Source organism: Lissotriton vulgaris, chromosome 5, assembly GCF_964263255.1.
Source record: "Lissotriton vulgaris chromosome 5, aLisVul1.2, whole genome shotgun sequence".
In the NCBI taxonomy this organism is placed as follows: Eukaryota; Metazoa; Chordata; class Amphibia; order Caudata; family Salamandridae; genus Lissotriton; species Lissotriton vulgaris.
Window position 1 is genome coordinate 470,103,333 of NC_141693.1, and position 13,745 is coordinate 470,117,077.

A 13,745-nucleotide genomic window follows, 5' to 3' on the forward strand; every position below is an offset into this window, starting at 1 on the left:
CCTGAACCTTGGTACTGTAGTGGAACTGGTTCTATGGCTCCTTTCTGTAAGAGAGATTGCAACTCTTGTTTGAGTAACTGTGAATGCGAGGTAGAATGTTTGAAAGATTGGTGGTAAGCTCCAGGCAATAACCATGTCGGATAATGTTGATCACTCATTTGTCGGTTGCAATGGATTGCTAAATGAAGAGAAAATGTTGAAGACTTACCCCAACAGGTGTTAAGTGATCAGGGGAAGTGTGGACCGGTCACTGTTTGTTAGGGGAAGAGGTGTTATGCAGTGTGACACCTTTAATCATATCTTTGGAATTGTTTCCTCTACATCCTCCTCTATAGACACCTCTAGAGGTAAAGGATTGATTGTTGTTTTTATAAGAGGAAGCATTTGGGTCTGAGGATGTTATTTTAGACCCTGATCTGCAAATGGAGCGGCAAAAGGAGCCCCTATTTGATGGGGACTGGAGCGCTTCCATGGACTTTGCCACTTTGGTATCTTTTTTTCTTTTTTCTCGGGACTGGTCGACTACAGGACCAAACATGTGTTCTTTCTCAAAGGGGGTGTTTAACATGGACTGCTGACTTCAGGCTTAAACCCAGAAATCCTAAGCCATGGATGCCTTCTAAGGAGAATGCAGGTATTGATCTCCTTAGCTGTGGTGTCCGTTGCATCTAGAGCGCATCTGATTGAAGAGTTAGAGATGAGTTTCCCTCTTCGACTAACTGTTGTGCCTTAGCTTTGTGTTCTTCTGGGAGATATTGGAGCAGCTGCTCCACTTTATCCCAGTGTGTCCTGTCGTACCTAGCGATGCGCCAGTGGTTTGTGGCTTGAAAAGTACATTTTTTAGCTTAGATTCTTTGTCTGGGGAGGTGCATCACCAGAGGTTTGTAAATTAACTATTTTGCGAGCATTGGACACTATTTGGGAGTCGAGAGGAAATTGTCCTTTGATAAACACAGGATCTGATGCTGAGAGTTTATATTTTTTATCTACTCTTGGGAGTTAAAATACAGGCTCGTACAAGGGCTTTGAAGATATCCTCTGCATGCCTCATCATGCCTTTAAGCCTGGGGAGTGATTGACTTGACCTGTGTGTGGATTCAAGTGTTTCAAATAAAAAGTCTTCTTCTTAGGACTCTTTATGTAAGGCCACCCCATGATACTCTGCTGCTCTAGAAATGAGCTGTTGATAAGCCATATTATTATCTGGTGGTGATGGCTTTGCAGGGTAAAGGTTTGGGTCATTATCTAATGGAGGGTCAATGGTGTATTCATTCCATGGGTCTATGGGCAAATGAGTATACTCAGCAATGTGATCCCCATCCGGATCTGTACGTGGAGATCCCTGAGGTGTTATGTCTAAGGGATCCCCAATAATTAACTGTGGAGAAGATGGTGGAGGTGGAGAGGATTGTGGGCAGGTTAAGTAGGGCTGGTAGCCATGTCCTTCTTCAGAGGATTCTTGTAGACAGGGTCCTCTGAAGAAAGTTTGCGATTTGCTGTTGTTTTAGCAGAAATATGTCCCGTATCAAGATTAATATAAGTTATTTCTGTTTAGGATCCAATATGGCCTTAGGAACATCTAAAATTTGTTCTGGAGGCTCAGGGAGGCTGTCCTTAGATTTCGGCGTCAAAATCGATTTGTTCTTGGGAGTGGAAGGTTAAAGCTCCGAAGTATGTTTTTGTTACGGAGCGGAGGGTTTCTGTTCTGAAGCATATTTGTTGTTTGGGAATGGAGGGTTTCGCATCTGAACTAGATTTGTTCTTCGAGCCTGATGGTTTCGGATACGAAGATGATTTTGTCTGACTCGATCCCGAGCCAGAAGGCTTGAAGATTTGTTTCAGTGCCGAGCCGGTTGGTGGGTCGTCGGAAACATTGTCTCTGTGCCGACCTTGGCCAGAAGGCAGACGTGGTGCCGGAGCCTTATGTGTTTTGGAAGAGGTTTTAAGGGGCAAGGGGTCTTCAGTATTCACAGCACCTTGTCCCGGAGGCACATCTTCAGACTCCAGGTCGATCTCGAGTTCAGGATCAGACTCTGAAACGGAAAAGGCCTCTTCTACAGCGGACGCTTCAATCTCCTCTTGCTCTGATTTTTCCCCGAAGATATCCGGTGTCTGTTGAATACTTTGACATTGCATTTCTCGTCGTCGAGCCGGATGATTGCGTAGAGTCTTCTTAAACCGAAAAGATTTACAATCATCACAGTCCCTACTTGTGTTACGGAGAGAGGCACAAGTTACAAACTTGATGCAGGTCGGGGTGAGGGTACTTGGAGTGGCATCCAGGACAGAAAACTTGCCCGACGCAGCTAAGCCCGACGGCCACGATGAGGTTTTCAATCTAAGATGGAGAATTTGTTAACAGATTCAATGTGCAGAGAACAGGAAAACATGTACAAAAACAATACTGTCAAGGGTATAGTGGATTGCACACTGAGGAGAACCCAAAGCACGGTTTTGAACCGGAGCGCAGCAATACACGTCCGAACCGGATGATGGGAAAAAACAATCTAACAATGGAGTCGGTGCCCATGCGCACTATCACCGAAAGGAGGAGTCACCTTACCTTGTGACTGGAAATACTTATTCGTAGAAAAACAACTTGCAAACATCCGGACCCAACACTAGATGGCAGGAGTATGCAAATCATGTGCATCTACAGCACACATGCCTCGAACATTGTCTTTCATTAGAATTGGTTTTCCATGATTTGGTTTCCTCCAACTTGATTCTGCAGTAATGCAAATACATCCGTTTAAAATACTGGTAGACAAACGGTTGAAACTTCCCATCTCAATGCTTAGGAGTGTCTCATTGATCAAAATGGTTATTATCTAAAGTTCCAAATTTATATAGGGTAGGCAGCAACCCCACATAAAATGGGCTCTCACTCACCAATGAATAGAAGAGACTTGGCGGTCAGGGCCCATACCTTTATGACCTCATTGCTCAAGCCCACCACACTAAGCACTGAAGCCAAAGTACTAGTACACGTTAAGGCTAAAAACACTCTTGCATGTTCAGCATCATTACCGAATGTGACGAAATGTCCTGGCAGTAAGAATGACAAGCTAGATCAGAGCTTACTGATTTTCTGAGCCCTCCGAGGGAGCTGGACTTTCTGTCCAAGATGATCCAAAGGGAAGACATGGGCAGAACAATATCCTATATGCACAGGGAAATATTAAATGCCAACGTAATGCTAGAATACAACAAGAAGAGGGAATGAGAGGGCAACTGGAAAGAGAAATTGCAGATAAATGTAGAAGGTATTGTTGCACCCAGGTTAAGGATATGTCTTTTAATTATTACCTGTTAAATTTTAAATTCCTACATCGCTATACACCCACCAGAGAGCAATGCTTGATTCACACCAGGGAGCATAGTGAGGTGTAGGAATGTGAGGAAATCAATGCAGCCTTTATGCTCACAGCATGGTTCTGGCCCGGGTGCTGACGTTCTGGGAGAAGATATTTACATCCATTAATGAGATGATAGACATGACTATTACCCCCACATCTGAAATGGCGTTGCTGGGATTCACAGTTTAAGTACCTGGCAAAGTGAGAAAATTTGTATCTATGCCCATATTGCTCGCAAAGAGCAAGTAGCGATACACTGGATGAATCCTAGAACCACTACAATGGAAGCATTGTAAAAATACATGGCATACTATAGTACAGCAAAGACAATTATTGTGATCTTATACACCTACGGCACAACTGCAAGACTTTTGGGGGCTGTCTAGAGACTGATGGAAATGGACTCTGAGTATGAGGACATGTGGACCTGAATGGTCAAAGGTGAAGAATATTAAACAGATGCTAAGGGATCTGTATAGTAATGAATGGGCAGAGATAAACAAGTATGTATTGTATAAAATTGGTGACCGGCAACAAGAGACTCACATTTATGATGGGTAAAAACTGTCAACGTTTAATAATTCCCGTCACGTGAATTAAAACGTTTTGTAAGCTATGTAAAACTGTCAATAAAGGTCAATAAAGGTTTAAAAAAAATTATTTTCAAATATGTTTAGTTTGAATGTATTCTTTAAGAACATGCATTTTAAATTATAAATCACCTAAAAAATCATCCTGATTATTTACATGAAAAATATTTTATTTATGTAACATATTCAATTAAGAGTGCAAATATATAAAAATAAATATAAAATATCTTTACAAATACATTTATTTTTCATATTCTAAAACTATTAAAATATAAAAATAATTTCTTCTAAATCAATGAAAATTTAAAAAAAAGTTTCAATAATTTTAATAAATTAATATATACTGGGAGGCAGGTGTCCCTCCAATACAACTAACACTTGGCTAAATGCATACATTTGGGGGTGTGATTTACCATTGCCACTACAAACTAAGCAACATTGGGGAAAGTGTAGCAATCAAGGGGAGTGGGGCAAGTTTACTATTCTCACTCCAAACTGAGCAACAGTAGGAATAGTGTTGGACTCAGGGGAGGCGGGAGGGATTAATTATTCCCACTTCATTCTAAGCAACATTAAGAAAGCACTGGACTCATAGGGGCGGGGTCTAATTTAGTATTCGTACTCCAAACTAAGCAAAACAGAAAAATGTCTGAATCTTCAAATTTACCATACCCACTCCAAACTAAGCAACATTGGGTAAAGTGTTGGACTGGTGGCAGATTTACTATTCCCACTCCACACAAAGCAACAGTGGGTGAAGTGTTGGACTACACTAAGCAACAATGGGGAAAGTGCTGGGTTCTTGGGCGAGTAGGGTCAGATTTACTCTCCTACTCCAAACGAAGCAACACTGGAGAAAGTGGTGAACTTGAGGAAGGGGGAAGCACGTATGCTACTGCCACTCTTAAATAAGTAACATTTGGAAAAGCATTGGACTCTGGGTTGGGTTGTCGATTTATTATTTAGAGTCAAACTATGGTGGAGAAGGTCTACTACCACTAAATGCCAGTCTCTCCTTTGGTAGTGTCAGGCAGACCCCTTCCCTCTTTCAGCAGACCGGCATGCCACTACGCACCATGAAAACCCTCAGCTCCTCCAGCAGAACAAGCACTGGCGTTGCCAATAGGTCTCGCAGTAGGAAAGTTGGAGCTATTACAATTGCAAATAACAATGCCTTTTATTTTTGTTTTCATTTTAAAAACATAAAGTGCTTTGTCATTTACAAAACCAATAGCTCCAACTTTCCTACTGCGAGACCTATTGGCAACGCCAGTGCTTGTTTTATTTATGTGTTGGTTTTGAAAATAGCAAAATTAATAGCTTTGTCAGTTACAATGTCAATAGTTTTAACTTTCGCAAATGTGACACCTATAGCATTTGTAATGCAATGTGTGTTGTATTTACGTGACTTAGATGTATTGATATTACAAATAACAATGGCTTTTAATTTAGTAAATAATTAATACTTAAATAAAAGTTATTGTAATTTATAATGGCAATAGCTTAAACGTTTGTAAATAACTTTTGTGAAGATTATGTTCAGTGTATTTTATTGTGACGAAAATCCAAGAACATTGCATTTGCACCTACACACACACAGAGGCACACACACACACACACACACACACATATAGATGTGGTGGTGGTGGATCTGGGGGATATGGTGGTGGTGGATGTGGTGGTGGATGTGGTGGTGGTGGTGATGGTGGATGTGGTGGTGATGGTGGTGGATGTGGGGGTGGATGTGGTGGTGGTGGTGGATGTGGTGGTTGTGGAGGTGGTGGATGTGGTGGTGGTGGATGTGGTGGAGGTGGTGGATGTGGTGGTGGTGAAAGTGGTGGTGGATGTGGGGGTGGATGTGGTGGTGGTGGATGTGGTGGTGGTGGTTGATGTGGTGGTGGTGGATGCGGTGGTGGTGGTGGATGCGGTGGTGGTGGTGGATGTGGTGGAGGTGGATGCGGTGGTGGATGTGGTGGTGGTGGATGTGGTGGTGGTGGATGCGGTGGTGGTGGATGTGGTGGTGGATGCGGTGGATGTGGTGGTGGTGGATGCAGTGGATGTGGTGATGGTGGATGTGGTGGTGGATGCAGTGGTGGTGGTGGATGGGGTGGTGGATGTAGTGGTGGTGGGTGTGGTGGATGTGGTGAATGTGGTGGTGGTGGGTGTGGTGGATGTGGCGGTGGATGTGGCTGTGGATGTGGCGGTGGATGTGGATGTGGTGGTGGATGTGATGGTGGATGTGGTGGTGGATGTGGTGGTGCATGTGGAGGTGCATTTGGAGGTGATGGTGGATGGATGCACACATGGATGGATGCAAATGTGAATGGGTGGGTGAATGGATGCATGGATACGTTTATAGTTGCTAGGTGTCTACTTGGATGAATATATGGTTGGATGGGCGTGCCTGCATGCGAGGGTGGATGGGTAGAAGTGGCAGCACACGGAGATGGATGAAAGTGATTAATGTGGATGGGTGGGTGCAGCCTGCCCGTGGTCACTAAGCAGGGGTTCTTGAAAGAAAATAAAGGCGCAGCTAGTAATATTGATAAGCATTTGCTTGTGATTTCAGGACAGTCACAATTACGCTCCTCCTCGCTTCATTCCATCCCCCAGTTGCCGGTGGGACTGCCATTAGGCCCTATTGCCAAATTAATCCTTTACCCTATTGAATAGGGTAAAGGATTAATTTGATTGCAAAAGTTATGGACCATTAAAGAATTAAAATCTAAGGTGGAACAAATAATACTCAAATTTAAAACAAAATCCCCAAATCCCCTGTGCAAGCGTGCTACAAGTGAAAATTATCAGTCGTTGTAGCCCTTTAGAATTAATGGAAACAGAAATGATATTCGAGTTAACATGACAAGAGCACAAGTAGAGATATTGAACTACGATTTTCAATGCGAGCGTTGGAAAATTCGTGCATAGTGCATCCAACTAATGAGGGCACATTCTGGGGGAGTGCGAAAGTTGCGTTTACATACTCTCCCTGCTTTAGGGACTCCGTTGGACAATAAAAGTAAATGCACTTCTGTGTGGTATCTCTAAAATCGTTCTAGTGCAGACGTACTCTCCTTTCACGTTAAAATGTTATCAGCGCCAAGACAACACGGGGTAAAAAAGACAAAAGGCTTTTATCATCTCTCACATTTTAAATGACCAAATGTCGTAGTGATAAACGGCAAATGCTAGCAGTCAGCGATAACACATGTTACCGCCAGAGCCACCAACACTGGGGGACCAGTTGAGCCAGGGGAGGAGGGGCAACAACTGATAGAAAGGGGCCGTCCAATTTCTGGCAGCCACGATCCAGCTGTGAGGGCAGGGAGGTAGTGTCAGGAGTACCAACTTCTGCCGAAGATCCCAACAGACAATGAGGGGGAGGAGAGCGGGGCCGAGAAAGCAGATATGGCCGGGAGAGCTGAAAAAGCTATGCTGGATCTCCACCCCCTCCATACACAGCATAGGTCTACTTGCACGCAGAAAGGCGGGGAAAAACAGGCAGTCGCAATGAGGGCGGTCGCCTTTGTCCTATAACCCTGGGGCTCACACTGCTGCACGGTGTTCTTACTCCCACGGAGAAGAATTGCAATACAGCAGCCTCCCACTCCCCAGAGCCACAGGAGGAGCTTACACTCCGCTTGCAGCCTGGCCTCCCAGTGTTAGTACTACAACAGAAAAATCTCTCCTGCAGCGCTACCACACACTGCGATACAATAACACTCTGTGGATGTGGTTAGGCATACACGTCTCCCCGAAGCGTGGTATGCAGTATTTCTTCTGGATAGTCAAAAAATATTTAAATTGTAGATACAAAGGAAGACTACTAAAGGCAGCGTTCTGCTCAATAGGTGTAAACTGGTAGTTCCAGCACGCAGGTAACGCACAATTTTGCTATTTCCCGCTTTCCATCAACCCGACCCCACGCAACGAGGACAAGACACTTTACCATTCACTTAGACAGACTGCACCCTTAGCAAAACACAAGTTTACGAGCCTCTCCCATGCAAGAGCAAAGCTTGAAAACAGGCTTTTAAGTGGATGCAATTGATAAGGAAAGAACTAAGTACGGCAATGTTTAAGTTTTGTTTTCCTGGCCCCCTGCGTCCTATGAGAAGGGAAAACTTAGTAAGGCAAATTAACACTGCCCAGAAACGGAGAGGCTATATTACCGACTTTTAGGTGCACTGTTAACACAAAGCACGCACTGTCAAAGAGACTACCTACTGACGAATGACACTTGAACAGAAGAAAGACAAGCATTAAGAGCGGCCGGCGGGAAACTGAAAATACGGCCGGCCTGCGGCCGGCCATGATTCAATTAGGGGAGGAGAAGCCGCAGAGTGCACGCTGCGCGAAGCCCTTTGATGTGCTCTGCGGCCGTGAATGCGTGTGCTTGTTTGCTCACGTGATTCACGTGAACTTCAAGAAAACCGCGATTGAAAGCCCTTGGTTTGACGAGGATTTTGCCGACTTGAATTCTCGCTCCCTCAATGCGCTTGCGCGCATTGTAGGTCACGAGACCTAAAAAGCAGACTTCAGAAGATGTCCCTTCACCTCAGGGGGGCTGGTTATTAGCCAGACACAAACCCTAGATACACGGCAACACTGAAAAGCACTGCCTTTCTTGGTCAAGTGGAATGTGAGGCCTAAATAAAGTGGGGTGTTTTTGATCTCACTTTTATACAATTTTCAAAACAGGGGATGTGGATTCACTGTTACAAACCTCACAACCAGTTTGGGTTGGCTCTCTTTTCAAGTGTCTTCCTCAGGCTGCTCTCAAGACACACCACTGGGGCTCTCCCAAGCAGAAGCACCCACAATATGGACACAATGAAGTGTGTGTTGTCAGTGCATGTGTTTCAGTGTCCTTTTTAGGTTGTGCCTGCAGAGTACTTGTAAAATCTCTTGCAATGAAAAAAAATTCTGAAAGGGGCTTAGAGCCCACCCACTACTTACCTTCACCTTGGCTCCCACGTTACTCTTGTATTCTTGATTCCTATTGGTCAGCAGCTCCTCCTGGCCTCTGGCTCCCTCCTGGGCTTCAGTCTTCAGCAATGCCATGGAGTATGAACCAAGTACTGCTTCCTTAAGCCAGGGTCCCTTCACTGCCATAGGTACTTTTTTAATTTTCCACATGCAGTTTTAGAGGGTGCATATGCCTGCAGACCCTCTCCCTCACCCCCACACTCCGTTCTTTTTTTGAACCCACTCTCCGTTGTTTTGAACCCACTCTCCGTTGTTACTAAAACCCCGACCTACTGCTACTTTCCATTGTTACTAACCCACATTCCGTTTCACCGATCACCCCTTTCTTATTCTCTATTGTTGTTCACACCCGCCTTTCACATGTAGCTTATCACCCCGTCCATTCCTAGGTCTGCATTTGTGAGCTTTTGAGAACACCATAGAACAAAATTTGCTACAAACTGGTGCAGAATGAGGACATACAATGTGATGATTTGGGTTGGACAGTTTACAAGTTTATTTTATGAAACAATTAAAAAAGTTTAAGAAAACCAAACACAACTGCTTTGTGTTCTACATCCGGATACAGACTTGTGGGCCGCTCATGACGCTTTGTCCGCATCAACCATTTGTTGCTGGACTTGGCATACGCCATGATTCTGCCTTCCTGTTTGCACACTCGACTGCCTGCTACCTCGCATAAAGATTCCTTGTGAGAATACTGTGCTGCACCCGTGCCACACAGCATGTTGGATGTGACAGCATAGCACTGAGGAGGGTACAGCTCCCAAAGGCAGAAAAGCACTGTGGTGTTAGATCAAGGTAATGCACGCAATCCCCACCTCTTATGTGAGCAGCTTATCAAAATTTTGCTCTCCCAGTATTCACACTCCTCTGTGCCCAGAAGATTATGGTCAGTAGAATGAGGTGCAAAATCCACTTTACTGGAACTGAATATTGGCATCTGTCCAGCATTTATTATTGAAACCTTCCTGGATCATCAAACAGATCTTCTTTCATGGGCTCGCCCTTATTGACGTTCTCAATACTAGAGGTGGGCGAGCCAAAAACTAACAGGGAGATGGGAGTCAGAGCTGAACCAAGGGTCTGTATCGGATCTTAGAATCCGTACAAGAGTTGCACCCTGAAAACGCATGCCATGTAAATCATAGAACAAAAGTCATGTAAAATATTATAGAGTCTCTTCAAAACTATTTTTTTTTAAAATGTCTTTAACATCTGGAAGCTTTGTCAATAAAACATCACATAATAGCACTACACGGAGAGTTACTTTATGAAAAGTTTTAAACATAAACCATTCGTGAACTAAGAGGCAATAATAGTTGTCATGTTATACCCTCAACTTGGTCCAGATTATTATCGAGCCACAGTATAATCTATTCAATCAAACAGTATAGGTTTTTGGACAACAGGTGTTCTGAGCGCACATATTTGAAAGTGCTTTCCTACGCAAAATTGAAGAAAAAGGAGTTTTAGTGAAATAAAATATTTGCCTAAGATCACACCATTTAACCAGGGAAGCTGTGATTTTGCCAAGTTTTCTGTTTTCATTTTATGGTAATCAGCCAGTAAATGGGTATACAGGGTTAGACTGGGACAGAAATTAGGCCCGGGCACCAAAATAAAAGTGGCATCCATTAGCAAATGAAATAGATAAAAAAAAGTGGCCCACGTCTGCAAATAGGGCAGTTTTGAACTTGTTTAGCCACGTTATGAACTTGTGCTTGTTAAAGGCAATGTATGTGGTAAAAGCCGGAAACTCAAGAGTATACAAGCATTGACAAATACAACAGGTTTCGCATATGTGAGATCTATTGGCTTTCTCATTTTTTTTTACATGTTGCACATACAACATGGCTTAAAGTTTTTTTTAAAGCGCTATGATGAGGCCAATACTGGGTGCGTCATAGCACATGTCTTTTTTAATGCTTGTTAAAGAAGTAATCAGGTTCCGACAAAAGGGCAGGCCTGACCTACAACCCTCCTCACCGTTAAACAGAAACTGCAGTCCCACCCTCCACCTTACCATCGACCAAATAGCAGTGCCCAGGAAAAATTAATCAGCAGCCCTTTGCTAAAAATGGCTTAACTGAATTTCTAAAGATATCCTTGTCTCCCTCCTCCTCACCTCAGTGTCTGGCTCTCCACCCTCCAGCCATAGGAATGCATCCAATACACTTCCACGGGGGAAGCAGTCCTCACCCTTTATCTTGTGTCATAGGAAACCAGAGGCATACAAAATGGATCCCACTGGCTACAGACTCATATATATATAGCCTTACTACCACACGCACTAATGCATGCTATACACACACACACACACTTGACAAACACACAATATGTCAGCTAAACGTTCTGAGGTACATATAACAGCGAAATTTCACACAAGAGGGATAAGTAGATCACATTCTCAATGACATAGATAAAAATATCCGGTCATACTAAGGATTCACAAAACATGACATGCTGCCACCTGCACTTTTTGTCCTACACACACACAAAATAAAAGTGAGGATCCCAGATTTGCATGCAGCAGTCTTCATCACAGCATGGAGAACTGCTGACTAATTTCTTGTAAAAATTATTTTTAGTCCACCCTACCACCAGCCACCTTTTCACCTGTTGGCTCGCAGGAGCGGGAGATGAGCAGGGAGTGTTGCATGGGTTAGTGTGTGCAATTCCAAAAGGCAACAAAAAAGTTTGCACCACTCGTGGGTAAAAGCACAGTAGGAAGCTTCACAGTGCCCTTGAAGGGTGAAGGCAAGATCAGCGAAAGATCCGTAAAAGGGAGGGCTGGGCTTCCAGGAACAACACAAAACACATGGGGCCTCATTTATGAAGGCCTTGCGCCACTGGTACGCCACTTTTTCCCATTTTAAAAGTGACGCACCGGCGGCGCAAGACCTTCATAAATAAGGCCCATGATTTACAAAGCTCTGTAAAGTCTAAACAGCCAGGCTAAAGCTGGGGACTAAAGGGTAGTTGCTCTTGGTTGTCTTTTTTGTTTTGGCTTCTTTAAAAAAATGGCTGGTTAGCATCCGAGGGAAGGAGGTTGGATAAGGTGCTCGATTCCTCCAATACATGTGGTAGCACCTAAGGTAGGGAGAGGTTGTTTGGTTCTGAGAGGAGTAGGTTAGGAAGGGCTCTGGTACTCTTGTCTCTGTGATCTCCGTGCAGTACTGGCTGAGGGCAGTTCGGGCCAGTGGGGTGAGTTTAATCAGTGCACTGAGGAAATAATTAGCATACAGGGCACCAAAAGACTGGTTGGAGAAATTGGAGGCATATGTAGCATTGATGATGAGGGACATAATCCAATTTTGTGTCTATTGTGTCCCTAGAAACAGACAGAATCCCTCTCTTGCTCATACTTACTCCTTTTTCCTAGAGAGCAGAAGGCAGTCATTGAAAAGGTGCAGGTACACCGGTTTGCTACAGAGCTTCAGCTTTGACCCAGAAACTGTTGGCATCTGTGTATCCACTTCCACCAGTTCTCCGTGCTTCACGAGCCAGCGTGACTGAGAGATGAGTGGGAAGATCTGAAGCAGGAAAAGAATGAGGGGATGTCAGGGCAACTCTACCAAAATCCACAGGATGGCTATGGGCAAGTGGAACTGCACCCGGGTGTGTGGAGGAATGCATAATCGTTAATGATGAATGGGTGAGAGAACTGATGCAATAATAATAAGAATGAACATCCACGATTCAGCACATGTTTATAGGGGCAGACTGTGAAAAGATATGCTTTCATACCTGTCCTCTCCTCCCAAGGTGCCAATGTCTTTACTCGCTTCCAAAAACATCAGTACCTGCCCATTCTTCCAAAGGCCTCATTGCCTCTATTTTCTTTTCAAGGCACGGAGGCCTCTTCTCACATGCCACATCTTCAATGCCTGCCCTGTCTTCCATGGTCTCCATGCCTGTTATCTTCTCTCTTCCCTCAGTGGGCCTCAATGCTTCCACTTCCAATGTTAATGACCTCTCTGACACTAAAACCTTTTCTTATTATTCCACAGTTATCTTTTCCAGTCAGCATCAGAAACATGGACTACTAAGGACTCACCTTACTTTCAAAGTGAATCTTCTTGTTGAGGTGGATGAGCTCCTCAGTCCTCTTCATTGACTGAACGCTGGCGTTGCACTCCTTGACAAGCTATGGCAAACGAGAAACACATCAGCAAATGTCCCACTTCAAAAAACACAGAAATGTGTGAAACATCAAAGGCACCCAAGAAGGCAGCATTAGTAACACACTATAAACATTCTGGTTTATAGAGGCCATGCTTACTAGGGCAGGGACAACGTCTCATGCTAAAACCAGGGAGGGAAAAGAGGCACGTGTTACCACTCTGCAGAAGGGAAGGGAAGCAAGTTCAGTGGGAATAAAGAATAGATATTCCATTCAGCCCTGCAACAGGCAGTTTGTTTAAGAGAAAAAAAAACAATTGATGGATGGAGTACTGAAACAATGTCAAACATTTAGTCCCAGTACAAAGATCTGATCTAAATCCATTGTTTTTTTTGCCCGCCATGCCGTTCCAGGTTAGAACCAGTCATATGCAAATCAGTCTTGACCCTGCTCTCCACGGAAACAGTCCAACCCGAACTGCCAGGCCAGGGCCTTCCTGGACTGGAAACAAGCATCCTGGGACCGGTTTCATGGTATCACCCCTCATCAGGCTAGCTTGAATCCAGTGGTGCAGAAAGCAAGGGACCCACGTCTGGGCGTACACGTCCCACTTAAGCTACACATAGCAACATAGCAAGACAGGGAATGTTAGGGTTCCCTATCCAACCTATGCCCCTTTGG

At 44.2% G+C, this 13,745-nt stretch overlaps 1 protein-coding gene across 1 annotated transcript in view; it reads right to left on the reverse strand.

Annotated features, from left to right (window-relative positions):
* Window positions 1-13,745, reverse strand: part of ARHGEF19 (Rho guanine nucleotide exchange factor 19) — a 399,335-nt gene that overhangs the window by 50,717 nt on the left and 334,873 nt on the right. Inside the window, exons 11-12 of the mRNA XM_086921910.1 lie at window positions 12,999-13,088; window positions 12,311-12,474 (exon numbers count right to left, since the gene is read on the reverse strand). Coding sequence (XP_086778036.1) covers window positions 12,311-12,474; window positions 12,999-13,088 — 254 coding nt within the window. The remainder of the gene's footprint in view (window positions 1-12,310; window positions 12,475-12,998; window positions 13,089-13,745) is intronic.